Source organism: Narcine bancroftii, chromosome 4 (assembly GCF_036971445.1).
Source record: "Narcine bancroftii isolate sNarBan1 chromosome 4, sNarBan1.hap1, whole genome shotgun sequence".
NCBI classification, from domain to species: Eukaryota; Metazoa; Chordata; class Chondrichthyes; order Torpediniformes; family Narcinidae; genus Narcine; species Narcine bancroftii.
The window spans coordinates 255086256-255102173 of record NC_091472.1 but is presented as its reverse complement, the minus strand read 5'-3'; the positions used below and the strand labels follow the sequence as shown (position 1 = coordinate 255102173).

Sequence of the window (15918 nt, the reverse complement as noted above, 5' to 3'; positions counted from 1 at the left end):
GAGATGTCTGTCTTCCACTAGATTCCAATGTGTACATCGACTTCCCAGGGATATACATCAACTCAACAATGTTTACAGCGATTTCACAACATGTACACGGATGTCTATAGTAGCTCAATATAGAATACTTCGCAACAGGATTAGAAATTACATTATAGTTTTTTTTTCTTTTTTTATTGACAACATGGATATGTATCTTGTTTACCATTGTTCACTATCTGTAATTTTAATTTACTTTTACCTGAACTTTATATGTATCTGGTATTATTTCCTTAAAATTAATTAAAAAATTGAAAAAGAAATAGTCTTTCACTGATTTGACATGAGATGAATAGAGTCAATGAAATTAAAGCAGTCAATGTGGTCCACTTGGTCTTCTGGGATCAAGCATCAGTAAATTTAAAGTACACTATAAAGAACATTGATGGCATGGATATGAAGTTGTTTATGTAAGTCAGATAATAGTTGTATTTTGAACTTGAAGAATGCAATAGTGCTATTCCCAAGGATGGTGTCACAGCTTTTGGTTCTTTTGATTGATATTAATTGACCTAAGGGTACATGACACAATTTTTAAGCATGCAGATGTCACAAAACTTGCTATGAGTACATTGATAAATTGCTTGAGGATGTAAATTGCCTGGTGGTGTGAGAAGATACTTGGCAGTTTTGGCTTCATGTGAGGCGATGTATTTTGTTAAGAACAAAGAGGGGCAGGGTAACAGAGAGTTTTTTTCACAAGGGGTGCAGGAATGCAAGGATCCTGGCAGACGTTGAAGCTATTTAAAGTGAGAAAGTGGTTAATGAAGCATACACAATTCTTCATAAATAGAGTCTGTCATCAGATCAGCCATGATTACACTGAATGGAAGAGCGGGCTCGAGAGGCCAGATGGCCTGCTCCGATTTCTTATGTTCTTCCAAGAGGAATGTCTGCTTCCTATTCCAGGTATTGCAGTACAGCTCCATTCACCAAGGAAGTTCTTGACTGGTCAACGCTAACCATTTTGCTTCAGGCCCCCACAGAAAGCAGGTCAGCCACGTTCGTCCATGCTAATCCCACTTCCAAGGTCATTGAGTGTGGTAGCTCCAATTCAGCCTTCAGCCCTTTCTTTCAGCAGACTGATTACGTGGCCAGACATCTGTAAGCATTAACCTGGCTCAGTTGGCAATTCATCCAGAGAAGCCTATATCTGATTATCTGCATGCCATCGTTGATGTCCAATGTCATTACATTTGACACTGAACTGTCCAGGAGACGGAGTTGGATGAACAACGTGGTTGATCCAATCAAGACTGTTTTCTTCATGCACTTTCCTCTCGGAGTTTTATTGCTGATGACTGGCGAGGAGACTGTTGGTTTCAAGAACGATGGAAGGAAAGGCAAGAGATTCAAGTCCGCGCGCAACTAGCGCTCGTCAGTTGGAGGGGAAGGCGGGAAAAGTCAGCACGCGGAGCCAGCGAGCCAATCGGAAGCAGGGAATGGAACGTAAGGAGGCATGCGCGAACGGACCTGGTGGAGCGAAGGGCAAACCTCACGGGTTTCCTCGCCAGCCGCCCCCAGTACCGTCGCCTCGCGCGTTAACCGCCCACCGGCTTCAGCACCTCCGCTGCGCGCGTTAACCGTCTCGCGCTCCGCAACCCCCTCCCACGCCCTGACGGCTGGCCTCAGCACTGCCGTCGCCCATTAACACCCCGCTGGCCTCAGCACCGCCGCCGTTCCGGTTCCAACGCAGAATGGACCTCCTCAAGCTCCACCGCCCAGTGCGTTGATAGTTTGGTATCAACATTTTAATTAGACCTAACTAGAAGCACACCCATCATTAGATGCAATACATTTACTTTCAATGTCAAATGTGTGTTTAGTAGATCTAGTTTCAATGCGCGTACTGGTTCAAACATAACATTTAAGTGTTAGCCACATAATATTATAGCTTAGATATGCATCAAAATGGAACATTACAGTACAGAAACAGGCCTGTCTAGTCTGTGCCAAACTATTATTCTGCCTGGTCCCACTGTTCTGCACCCAGTCCATAGCCCTTCAATCCATGTACCTCTCCAACTTCTTCAATGTTAAAATTGAGCCTGCATCCACCACTTCAGCTGTGTCAGATGCAGGCTCAAATGACCTGCATTAATTAACCATTTTGCTTCTTCCCTCACAGGAAGCTACATTCATATCCATGCAAATGCCACCATCAAAGTCATCGAGGCCTGGTGGGTCTCATTCCACACTCCCACCTTTCCCCCTTCACCCTTTAAACATGTCCTCTGGTTTGTATCTCACCTCCCCTCAGTGGAAAAAAAAGACTTTTTTGCATTTACTCTGTCTAGACCCCTCATAAATTAAAATGCCTCTATAAATTATAATGTAAGTTCATAATATTCAAGGGTACAATTCATATCGACTGTACCTTTGTGTCAGACAGATGGTGGAAATCTGAAGCAGAAAACACAGGGTGGGTTTGGAGGAACAGACTTACCAGTTCAGGTCATTGAGGAAGAGTCTGGGGCCTGAAGCATTAAATCTGTTTTTTCTCCTTAGATGCTGACCTGCTGAATGTTTTGTGTAGCTGTGTAGAAATACTGTTTTCTAACTATTTATTGTGTGTACACTCTTACATATTTTCTTCATATAGCCTTGATTGTATGTATACATGCCTGTTTTCTTGATTTAGTGTATTTGTATGCATGCATACCACATATCTTTCTGGATTTTTCTAATCTTTTTTTTGTACTTGGTTTTTGTGAGTTAAGAGAGTTAAGAACTGTATTATAGAAATACAGCATGGTAATGGGTCCTTCTGACCCATGAGCCCATGCCACCCAAATTACACCCAATTAACCTACAATCACCGTACATTTTTAAATGGTGGGAGCAAACCGGACCTCCTGGAGGAGCTCACACAGATACAGAACACAGGAAGAATGTACAAACTCCTAAGAGACAGCGCCAGATTTGCACCCCAATCACTGGTGCTGTAACAGCATTGTGCTAACTGCTGCACTAACCATGCCACCCTGTGATGAGAAGTCAGATAAATATGGGTTGATTCTTTGGTGTGTCAGAAGCTTGGGGGAGGGGATGAGTTTGTGAGATGCACAGACAGAGTGGGTAGTCTGGGGTGAAATGTCAGATACTAGGAGGCATAGATTTAAGTTGAGCGGGTGAAAGTTCAAAGGTGATTTAGAAAGCAAGTTTCTATTACAAGAAATGGTGGAAGCAGATACAAAAACAATAAAGGACATTTAGATGGAGACAGGGGTATGGATCATGAGAATGTAGATTGGTATTATTGTCAGTTCAGACATACTGGGCCAAAGGGCCTTTGCTGTACTCATATATGCACACATTCATGTACAGGTGCCCTAACACAGTGGTTCTCAACCTTTTTCTTTCCACTCACATACCACTTTAAGTATTCCCTTTGCCATAGGTGCTCTGTGTTTAGTAAGGGATTACTTAAGGTGGTATGTGGGTGGAAAAAGTTTGAAAACCACTATTTCAATCGGACCTAATTGACTCATTATGTGCAGTTTCATAACTCCAAAGGAAATGGGCCAATAACAATTTTTCTCAAGCAAAATATTTCAGTGACAATTGGGTCTAGAGCATTGATTCTCAACCTTCCCTTCCCACTCATATACCACCTCAAGCAATCCCTTACTAATCACAGAGCACTGATGGCATAGGGATTATTTAAAGTGGTATGTATGTAGAAAAAGGTTGAGAACCACTGGCCTAATAAAAATAGTATTTGATAGACCAACCTGGTGGGTTTGCTTGCATGCTTTGAGGGGAGGTCTGATCTGCTTGCATTGTATCTGATCCAATTCCTTCTTGGACCCCTGCTTGGCCTCTTTTTAGAAGATCATTGGATAGCTTTGTCAAAGTATTACAGCTACTTAAAGCATTTCATATTGTGCGAATTAGTTTGAAATCAGCGTCAGCATTTATTGGAGGCTCACGCACAGCAAACTCCCAGCCAAAAGGGTGCCAAGGTAAGCACTCAGTCATGATAGCGTAGTCTGGGAGAGACAGGAGGGTTTGTTGCCTGAATCAAAGTTCATTAAAAAAGAGACCAGCTGTTGAGAATATTTCTTGGGTAGCATGTTTTGATTAAGAACACGCTGCCTAAAAGACTGATTAAAAGGCAACACAAAATAACACAATGCAGACCCTTCGACCACAGTATTGTGTAAACCTATATAAATTTAATCCATGATCAATGTAATCCTTGTCTTCCCCCATCCCCACCCCTTACATTTCATAATCCCCCATTTTTTTTTAAGCTTTTGTTTAAAAAAATGTCTCAGTGGTGTCAGCTGTAACCAGAACCCCCCTGGAAGTGCATTTCAGGTACTTTCCATAGTGTTTTTAAAAAAAAAATTACTTCTGACATCTTCCCTAAATTTACCTTCATTCACCTTAAACAAATGTCCTGCCCTTGAAAAAAAGATACTGGCTCAGATGCACTCTGCACCTCATCTTTATTAAGTCATCTCCCATTTTCCATTGCTCTAAGGAGAAAAGCCCTAGCTCCCTTAACCTTAAGAGATATTCTCCAATCCAGGAAGTATCTTGGTACATCTCTTCAGCACCCTCTCTGAAACTTCCACATCCTTCCTATAATGAGACGGCCAGAACAGAACATTCCATAGAACTGCAACATTACCTCAACTCTTGAACTTTATCCACCCAACGACTGAAGGCCAGCTCTTAATCACCCTTAATGCATCAATGGACTTGGACCCAAAGATCTCTCCATTCCTCCACACTCGTAATTCTGCCATTAACCTTATAGGTTCAGGTCCAGTCTACCAAAGTGGATCAACTTTATGTTTTTATGCTCTGCATCCATCTATATCCTATTGTAGTCTATGACAACATTTGCCACAGTCACCTACTTACCTTCGTCGGGAGTGATGCCAGCTGCTACTGATGGCGTAAGCGATGCACAGGCATGGCTGTATTAAGCGTCAGTATAAGGGTGATGAATCTCAGATGCAGGGATAGGAGAGTAAAAGTGTCACCCATGTGGTAGTGAGCTAATGAGAAGGTCAGAGGAGTTCAGCTGGGTGGTGTATGGAGAGTTTAAGAATGCAATGTTGTGTCTAATGAATAATAAAAAGAAAGTCAACTTCATGGTGTGCTGAAAGAAATGAGTGAGTATATTCTTTATTTGTAAGCTGTGGTAAATCAGTGCTGTTACAAGTGGGGACCCTGACGTGATTCGAACATGCAGCCTTCTGATCTGCAGACTATGCCCAAATTTTGCATATAGTTGAATTCCAATTTTGCAATTTTAAGACAGTCCAGAGGGAATCTACAAGTCCTGCAGTAGCATCAGAGGACCCCAAGTCTCTATATGGTGGGTTTCTATATGTTTAATGTCTGTGTGATGATATGATGGGGTCACTAAGCAAAGGAAACACTTGAGTAAGGTTAAAGGCTCATTAGGCTGCTGACAACATTGAAAGGACAACAGATGCAGCTCACTTCCATACAAGAGTTGTGGTCCACAATGCATCAATTTTTCATATATACCAATTTTTCAAATACACCAACAAAGAAAAATGTGACAAGAAATCTGCTCACAAAATGGAATTTGCAATATTTGCATCATCCACAACACCTCCAACTTTTGTATCATCTGCCCTGATGGTAACCTGGCCAGTTTTATTCTCCCCACATTACCAATAGCAACCCTCTGACAGTTTCAACCATGCATCTGTACTTTTAAGGACAATTTTAAGATAACCAATTTGCACAGCACAGAAGTGAGTCCTTCATTCTTCCATAAGTAGCTAATTTACCCATCAATGCACATTTTTGGGATGCTGGAGGAAATAGAGAACCCAGAACAACCCACGTGGTTACAGGGAGAACATGCAAACTCCATGGGGACAATATAGATCAGGATTGAACCCAGTCAGGCATGAGCTTTACTAGCTGCATGATGATACTGCCCTAACTGTCTTTGATTTGATGTTGCCTTTTAGTATTTAACTGTTGAGTTAAAGTGAAGTTCTGTACCTTTTCAGGCACACAGGTGAAGATAGATCCAGTCCAGATACCTGTTCTGGGAAACCCACATTACAGATGGTAGAACAGAGAACACTACAGCACAGTGCAGGCCCTTAGGCCCTCAATGTTGTGCCAGCCCATTTTTTTTTTTTAAAAAGTACTAAACCCAACCTACTCAGTATCCTTTTTCTTTCATCTATGTGCCTAAGAGACTCTTGAATGCACCTAATATTTCAGCCTCCACCACCATCCCCTGCAAGACATTCCAAGCATCCACAACTTTAAAAAAAAAATGTATCCCTGATGTCTCCCCTAAACTTAATCCCTTCACTTTCTACATTTGTCCTCAGGTTTTTGCTGCTCCTGCCCTTGGAAACAGGTGCTGGCTGTCCATCCTATCTATGTCCCTCAATCTAGTAGACCTCTATTAAGTCTCATCTCATCCTTCTACACTCCAAAGAGAAAGGTCCTAGTTCTACTAACCTTGCCTCATAAGACTGGTTTTCCAATCTAGGCAACATCCTGGTAAATCTCCTCCATACTCTCTCCATAGCTTCCACATTCTTCCTATAGGTGACCAGAACTGAACACAATTCTCTAAGGATGATTTATAGAGTTGTAACATGACCTCTCTACTCCTGAACTCAATCCCCCTATTAATGAAGCCCAGCATCCCATAGGTCTACTTAACTATCCTATCAAACTGTGCAGCGTCCTTGAGGGATGTATGGATTTGAACCCCAAGGTCCTTCTGTTCATACACACTCTTAAGTAATTGACCTTTAACCCTATATTCAGCTTTCTGGTTTGTCCTTCTAAAATGTATCACCTCACACTTGCCCAGATTGAACTCCATCTGCCACTTTTCTGCCCAACTTTGTATTCCTGTCTATGGCCTTTTTGTAATCCGACAACCCTCTGCTCCATCCACAACTCCAATCTTTGTGTCATCTGCAAACTTACTGACCCATCCTTACGCCTCTTCATCAGATCTTTTTTTAAAAATCGCAAAGAGCAGGGATCCCAGAACAGATCCTTGCAGCACTCCACCAGTCACCGACCTCGAGGCAGTATACTTTCCTTCCATCACTTCTGCTTTCTTCCTGCAAGCCAATTGATTCAGGTTCCATTGATCTCATGACTTTCTGGATGAGTCTCTCGTGGAGGACCTTGTCAAATGCCTTGTTAAAATCCATGTAGACCATATCTATTGCCCAACTTTCAATTTCTTTTGACTATCCTTGAGTAGACTGTATTTCTCCAAATGCTCATAGATCCTATTAATACTTTCCAATAGTTTGCACACCAGTGACTCAAGACTCACCCATGATTAATTCCCAGGATTCTCCCTATTAATTTAAAAAAAAACAAGGGGACTACATTTGCCATTCTCCAATCCTCTGGCACCTCCCCTGCGACCAGAGGATTCAAAGATCATAGCTACTATCCAAACCATCTCTAATCTCACTTCCCACAGCAGTCTGGAGTATATCGTATCTGGCCTTGGGGACATCAATCTATTCCTTAATCTCCACATTGTCCAACGCACAGGCCTGTTCATTTTCAACCTCACCCTGATCAAGGCCTTTTCTCTTGTGAATACTGAAGCAAAGTATTTATTTAGAACCTCCCCAACCTCCTCCACCTCCAGGCTCATGTTGCCTCCTTTATCATTTAGTGGCCCCATTTCATTCTCATCATCCTTCTGTTTGCACACATGTATAGAATCCTTGGGGTTCTCCTTAATCCTCCCTCCCAAGGCCTTTTCATGCCCCCTACAAGCTCTCCCCAAGTCCTTTCTTAAGCTCCTTCCTGGCTACCATATATTTCTCATGAGTCCTCGGTTTCCTATATCTAACATATGTTTCCTTCTTCCTCTAAACTAGTTGCCTGACCTGTTTCATCAGCCACAGTTCCCTTTTCCTACCATTTTTCCCTTGTCCCAGTGGGACAAACCTAACCTGAAACCTACAAAAGTGGTCCCTAAATTTCCTCATTACATCTGTGCTTTCACCCTTTGAACATTTGTTTCCAATTTACTCTCACTAGTTCCTGCCTCATCCCTTCACAATTAGCCTTTCCCCAATTAAGCACTATTTTGTCTGTTTTTATTCTTTTCCATAGCTATGTTGAAGCTAAGGGAGCTGTGGTCACTCACCAAAATGCTCCCCCACTGAGAGGTCCTCTACCTGACCAGGTTCATTATCCAGAACTAGATGCAGTTTGGCCTCTCTTCTCCTCAGTTGGTCCACATACTGTGTCAGGAATCCTTCTTAAACACACCTGACAAACTCAGTCCCATCCATCCCTCTTGCAATCATGAGGTGTCAGTCAAGTCGAGATACCAGTCAAAGACTCAATATGCTTTGTAAACCTTTTGCAATATTGACTGCTGCCGAGTTGAACTCTTCCACCTCATCACATCTCTATTTCATAAAAGTACTAATTTTCTTCCAACCTATACAATAATATTTGACAGGATACACAAGAACTTTAAAAATATACCATCTCAGTTTATTAGCAACTTTCATAGATGGAAAATTAAATACTAGGATTTGTCCTTATACAATAAAGGAGAAAATTGTATATTTATCTTTTGACCTTCACAATCTCAGAATATCTCAAAATGCTATATTGTTGAAGACATGTACATTGTGATAATGTTTTAAATGCCAACCCTATTTGAATACAGGAAGATCCCACAACCATTAATCTGATGAGCAGGCAATATTTGAAATTCCTGATGGAGTTATGGCCCAAAATATTGACTGTCTATTGCCTTCTGTGTATGCTGCCTGACCTGCTGAGTTCCTCCAGCATTTTGTGCATTGTTCCAGTTTTCAAGCATCAGTTTTCTTCTTTTACTAATATTTGAAAGATGTTGTTTGAGTGCTAGCATTCTCCAGAAAATAATTGAGATTATCCAGACAGTTGGGGGCTCAGCTGAATATCTCACTTGATATGTGGCCTTGCATCTTTAGTACTGGAAAATCAGTTAATCAACCATTTCATCATACATTTTTTTTTGAGAGTCAAACCCTATTTGATTTTTCCAGCACCATGGGTGATGTTTATTTAGTAGCTTCACCTCACCTAATCTCATGACAACAATTTTAGTTCCCTTGACTTGAGTTGTCATTTCAAGTCAGCATTGGTAATTTTTGGAAAACGCTAATTTATGAGAATAAAAGATGATTTAACAAATTATTCCAAGGAGCATCATGAATACTGCCAAATGACCATCCTCTTAGGAATAAGGTAGCTCATATAATTCCTTTCTTAGAATATGCTTTGGAGATAAATTCAAGGGCATTGAGATGTTTGTCCTTCTATATCATTGCAAAAGTATAATTTTTCAAGATACGGGGTGTATGGAAATAAATTATTTGCTAGTCGAGGAGTCTGGGGGGGGGGGGGGGGGTTGTTAAAAAAAAAAACAAGAGCTTTAAGGTGTGATGTTAAATAGCAATTACACCAGCTAGGAATTTGGATTAATTTACAAAAGCAAATAAATTCCATAACAGGTCTGAAATATGAAAGTCTGCAGATGCTGTGATTGCAGTAAATCCACAAAATTGTTGGATGAACTCAGCAGGTTTCAGTGTCCATAGGAGGTAAAGATAAGGACAGCACAGTTAGCTCAATGCTGTTACATTGCCAGTGACCCAGGTTCTAATCCAGCAGTGTCTGTAAAGAGTTTATATGTTCTCACTGTGTCTGCATGGGTTTCCTCCCATCCTTCAAAATGTACAATTGTTGTAGGTTAATTGGGGTATTTGGATGCCATTGTCTTGTGGGCCAGGAGGGCCTGTATGTCTAAATTTTAAAACTTTAAAAATTAAAAAAAAAAACTAATGTTTCAGTCCTGAGCCCATCTTCATGCTATGTTACTGTATTTGACGGCATACAAGACCCGTGCACATACAAGACCACCACCACCCTCCCCCTCATTTCAGCAAGGAATATTAAGAAATTTTTTTTAGTGTATTTATGGTTAAGTTGGTGAACAGGTTCCTCCTGCACCTTGCCAGGCAGGGGCTGCTGTGGTTGGCCTTCTCACCAGGGTTGGTGGCAGCTCCAGAAAGCATGAGCCACCCAAAGGGAAGGTAGCCCGTGAAGCTGCGGGCCTGCTTCCTGGAAAGTCACAGCACCTCCATGGGCTTCTTGAATTTCAGCTTCACATATAAGACTCTGGGGATATTTCTGAGCCAATTTTTTTGGGAAAAATGTGGTTCTTGTATGCCGTCAATCTCCTATGTAGATTGCATGACCTGCTGAGTTCTTCCAGCATTTTTGTAAATCCCATATCAATTGTTAGTTGCAAACATGAGATTGATAGATCCAGATTTATGGGAAAATAAAAAAAGCTCGAGTGAGATTGAAGAGCCACAAATTTATTGAACAGCAGAATAATCTCAAGGTACTAAAAGGTCTAAATCTGTCTCACTGTTAATTCACAAAAGTAATCGTGTCTGTCCCAGCAAAATATGTAGTTGGTTCCAATCATTTCAGTGCTATTTTAGAATTTATCTTATGAGAATAAAGATGACTTAACAGATAGATTATCTTAAAGTCAGATGTCCAACTTATTTTAATATGAAATTGCTATTATTGTGGTCGCTAAATCGCAGTGCAAAATGAAGAGTTGTAGTCAAGTTGAGTTCAAATGGAATACAACATTTTACCGTTGGACTTGCGCACTTTTTAAAACCCTGGGCTCCCATTCATGCCCATGCCATGCATAGCCCAAGGCTTCCCAAACTGGTCTGATTTCCTGCCAGGCAAGCCCCCACATGGCCACACCCCCACCCCACCTTCAGAGGCACTAATGCTGCTGTCTCTGCTTTTCTGCTGTGCTTGGGAGGTCTCCCTCATTTGCATGCTGGTAGTACTGCTACAGGCTTGTCCAAGTCTAGGAGTGTAAATTTAAGGCGATCAATTGATCTTCCACCTCTGTCCACCACACAGGTTGTGCCATTATGCCGCAGTACTTTAAATGGACCTTCACAAGGCCATTGCAGGGGCTGTCCATGGACACCTCTACGCACAAACACAACTTTTTAAATCTCTTGGGACGAAAGATGACATGATACTATGTTGTGACATGGGAACCAGGGCCAGTTTGCAGAGCCACTCCCACAGTTTGTTTAGGACTTCAAAGGGTGGCTTTTCCTATCCTCTAGTTGCTGGTACGAATCCTCCAGGTACAACAAATGGACCCCCGTATACCAATTCCACCAATGATGACTGGAGATCCTCCTTGGGTACAGTCTGTATGAGCATAGCTCATCTGCCCAGTTTGGTCCCTGGAGGCAAGCTATCAATGCAGCCTTTAGGAGCCCGTAGAATCTTTTGACCAGGCTGTTGGACTGCGGATGGTAGGCTGTCATGCGATGGAGCTGTATTCCCAACGGTCGAGATCGCATGTCCCATAGAGCAGAGGTAAACTAAGGACCTCTGTCGGAGGTGACGTGGGAGGGAAGTCAAGACACCCAAGCAAATACAAGTGCCTTGGGTCAAGGCTTAGTGAAGGAATCTGACAGCAGGACTGCTTCTGGCCGCGTAGTGAACCTGTCCACAAAGGTGAACAGGTATATCAACTCACGTGACACCAGGATTTGGTGATGATGTTAATGTGCATGTGGTCAAACCTTCATTGCGGCAGGTTGAAGTGGAGCCTTCACGTGTCGTTGCACCTTAGCCGTATGGCAGTCCATGCATGTCTTAGCCCAGTAGACAACTTGCTTCCGGAGTCCATGCCAGATGAATGTCAGAAACCAGGTGGACCATCACGTGACTTGAGAGATGTGCCAATCTGTGAAGTTTGTCAAAAATGCGTTGTCTTCCAGGCAGCAGGGAGAATGGGGCAAGGCTGACCGATGAACATATCGCAAAGGAGAGTCGTTCCTTTAGGTCCAAAGGCAATATCCTCGAGGCACAGACCAGTGACTGCAGTTTGCTATGACGGAATCTCTTCATCTTGTTGTTGTCCTTCAGCAAGCACCATATAGTCAACCCCCAGAGGTGGGGATCGCAATACCTGAATGCAGGAGCAGAACAGTGCATCCTCTATGACATTACTCTTACCAGAGAAGTGCTTAATCCTTGCTGTGAACTCTGATATACAAGAGCATTGGCACTTTTGTTGGGCTGACCACAATCCAACACTTTTTAGTGGTTTGTAGTCCGTGAATATTGTGAAGCCCCTGCCCTCCAGAAAATAGCAAAAACGTTGAAAGGTCAGGTACAGTGCCAGTAGCTCCCTATCAAAAGGACTATATTTTAGCTCCAGGGGTCACATGTGCCTACTAAAGAATGCAAGAGGCTTCCAGTGTCCATTGATGCTCAGCTCCAATACTCCACCCACTGCTGAATCTGATGTGTCCACCGTCAATGCAGTCAGCATGTCCATTCGCAGGTGGACAGCAGGGTTGCCTTTGTCAGGGTGCTTTTTGTTTTCTCAAACGCTGTCAATATCTCCTCTATCCATTCCAAATCCTTAGCTTTTATGAACACAAGGTTGAACAGGGGCTTCATGATCTGGGCTGTGGTAGAAATTGACCATTCCTGTAGGCCTTTGACTGTGAGCAGATTTGTGAATTTGCAAATGGCCTCCACTTTGGCTGGTTATGGGAGGACACCCTGGCTGCTGATCTGATGACCCAAAACTTAATTGAGGACAGCCCAAATTTGCACTTTGTGAGGTTTATTGTTAGATTGAAGTCTTGTAGGCAGCAGCAGAGTAAATGCAAGTGCTGAAGTTGCTCTTTGTGGGAGTGGCTGGTGATTTCATCCAAGTACATGAAGAGAAAGTTCATTCCTCATACCACCACATCCATAAGCTGTTTTAATGTCTGCGCAGCATTCTTAAGGCTAAACAACATACGCAGAAACTCCGAGACCAAATGGTATTATGATGCCAGTTTTGTGTATGTCTTGTGGGTTCACCAGGATCTGATGATACCCTCATACCAAAATAACCTTTGAGAATACCCTGGCCCTATGGAGATTTGTAGTAAACTCCTGTATAAGAGGTAAAGGTCTGGTCTGCAATGGTGGCATTATTGAACTGCCTGTAATCCCCACCTGGTCTCCAGTCTCCTGTAGTCTTGGCTACCATGTGAAGTGGGGAAGCCCACAGGCTGTTGGACCTGTACATGATCCCCATTTCCTCCATCTGAAGGAATTCTTGTTTGGCCAGGCGCAACTGGACAGTAGTCAGTAGGCTTTGGCATGAAGTGGAGGTGTTTGTCAGGATGATATGTGACACCATGTTTGGGTGCGGTCATGGAGAACTCTGGCAGTGATGTCCGGGAACTCCACAAGAACCATGGCAAATTCATTAGTGGAGTACACTACTGAGTCCAAATGTGGGGTGGGTAGTTTGACTTCACCTAGGTGGAAAGATTGAAGGTTTTCATATTCATCAGCCTGCACCCCTTTAAATCTACCAGCAACAAGTGAGCTCTGAGAAATTCTGCAGCCAGTGTGAACCTCCAGCAGAATTTGTTGCCACCAAACCACAAGGGTATGGTTCGCATAATGAACGTGTGGATCGTACTTTTGTTAACTGCCAATGAGAACTGGACCTGCACTCCTGGTACAGGTATTATAGCCAGTTGGGGAATGGACACTAATTTCAGCTCCTGTGTTGACCAGAAACTTGCACCTAGAGAGCTCATCTCATACATAAAGCAGGCTTTTACTGTAGCCAGCTGCCATTAGCAACTGGCCCTGGTGTTTCCCAGAAGCCCACATGACGCACTGCAGACCCCATTGTTGGTGATAAAAACACCAAGAGTGTTTCAGTGTCTTCATTATTCGGGGTTGTGTGTGTCGTCACAGGGACATGTAGACCCTGGGCCTTTGGGTGTGACGCAGCACTAATTTCAGTGGGGTGCCCACCTTGCTGCTTCACATGCCACAGAACAGCTGTATGGGCAGCTACTGCACGGGGGTCTGCAAAGTCTTCAGCAGCCAACATGAAGCAGATATCCTCTTGCATCTGCTCTAAGAATATTTGCTCAAAGAGCAAGCAAGGTTTATGACTATCTGCCAGTGCCAACATGTCAGCCATTAACTCAGTGTGTGGTCACCCAAGCCATTCACATGCAGGAGCCATGCAGCTTGCTCATGTCAGGAGAGACCATACGTGCCAAGAAATAGGTCTAAGAATCAGATACCTGCCATGTTCTGGTGGATCACAGAGAAAGTTAACTACTTGACCTTCCATTTCCTGGTTGAGGGTGCTTATCTCATCGTATTTAGAGGCATCTGCCACTATTTGGAAAATGTGGAATTGTGCCTCAGCTTGTCCAAACCACACTTCTGGTTCATTTGTCCAGAACACGGCAGTTTGAGGTAAACTACTGAGTTGTCCATTTTGGGTCCAAAAGCCTGTCAGGGTCACCAATGTGGTTACTGAATCACTGAGTTCAGACAGAAAACAACAATTTACTGTTGGACCCATGCACTTTACAAGACCCCAGGCTCCCAGTCACCACCGTGCCATGCATAGCCAAAGGTGACATCATCACAGTCCCCAAGACTTCCTGAGTCAGTTCAATTTCCTTGTAGACGAGCTGCCACATTATTCTAATTTACGAAAAAGATAATTTTGAATTTTTTTAAAAAAGTACTTATCAATATGCAAATAAAATCATACAACTATACAAATTAGGAGCACCCTAACTGATGCATCCATTTCTGCCATTTTGCTTCCTCATCATACATTTTATTGTCACCTTAGTTTTAAAGAAACTAAAATCTTGGCTAAAATGATTTATAGATATTTCAGCAATGTTTATTATTGGAAGTGTTATACAGAATTGAATGAATTAGAATTTATTGTCATTAACAGGTCACAAAATTTATTGTTTTGCAGCAGCATTGCTATAAATTTCATTTAAAATAATTTAGTGCAAAGAGAAAGTGAGGTAGTGTCTGTAGTTCATTGTCAATTCAGAAATTGGTTGGCAGAGGGGAAGCTGTTTTTGTTCCACTGGGTGTTCATCTTCAAGCTCTTGTACCCTCTTCCTGATGGTAGCAGGGTGAAGAGGGATTGGCCTGGATGATGATGATTGACCAAGGACCACTAAAAGCACATTCTAGATTAAGCAATAGTATAGGGCATATTCTTCCTCCTGCCTATGTTTATGTGCTACCCTTCTTGTATTTCAGATTGTTCCTTGTACTGCAAAATTTGATGAAGAACTAAGCGAAGAATCAATAGTAGTTATTAAGGGAAAGTTGACCAATGATCCACTTAGGTAACGTGACCATTATTTTTGTTTATATTAATACTTGAGATGTAAATAACACATGCATGAAATTTGAATGCCTTATTGATTTTTATTAATGTGAGACATCTCAATTATTTTGTATCTGGAATATATTGGACACATTCAATTATAATTAAGTTCTTAAGTTGTTGGTTGCTTTATCACTTGAAAAATTAACTTTATTTAAAAAAGGACATTTCAAGGATTATTGCAGCTGATGTTTTAAGATTGAAGTTTATTGTCTCATTATATTTGGTAGTTAGTGTTCTTCTGTAACCAGTCCAACAGGCCATTTCTAACATTCATACAGCCATTCAAAAAGGCAGGGCAAGAGCACAGTTGCAGAGAATAGAGGTACAATGAGAAATTTCAATTAGTGCATAACAAGGAGCACTGTAAATATTTGAAATTTTCAAACGTGTTGATCTATGAAGATTATGTCAAGATTGTAAATGCACAAACTCTTTGGAGGAGCATGAAGCACAAACATTAATTTATAGGTTTCCACATTGAACTACACATTGAATTTATTCCAAAAGCTGCTGCTATTTTCATAGAGTCATGACAGTGAACAACTATTTCACCATCTGATTCCCAGATTTTTTTG

General features: G+C 42.1%; 1 protein-coding gene and 1 long non-coding RNA gene across 3 annotated transcripts in view; one reads left to right on the top strand and one right to left on the bottom strand.

Annotated features, from left to right (window-relative positions):
• The window catches only part of LOC138761883 (uncharacterized), a 76454-nt gene that overhangs the window by 52814 nt on the left and 7722 nt on the right, over positions 1-15918 (bottom strand). The gene's annotated exons all lie outside the window — the stretch shown is intronic.
• The window catches only part of LOC138761882 (galectin-8-like), a 28229-nt gene continuing 13888 nt past the window's right edge, over positions 1578-15918 (top strand). The window contains exons 1-2 of one of the 2 annotated variants that reach the window (XM_069934785.1): positions 1578-1763; positions 15211-15299. In XM_069934785.1, coding sequence (XP_069790886.1) covers positions 1737-1763; positions 15211-15299 — 116 coding nt within the window. In that variant the 5' untranslated portion in view covers positions 1578-1736. The remainder of the gene's footprint in view (positions 1764-15210; positions 15300-15918) is intronic. The other variant, XM_069934784.1, reaches the window with a different exon arrangement.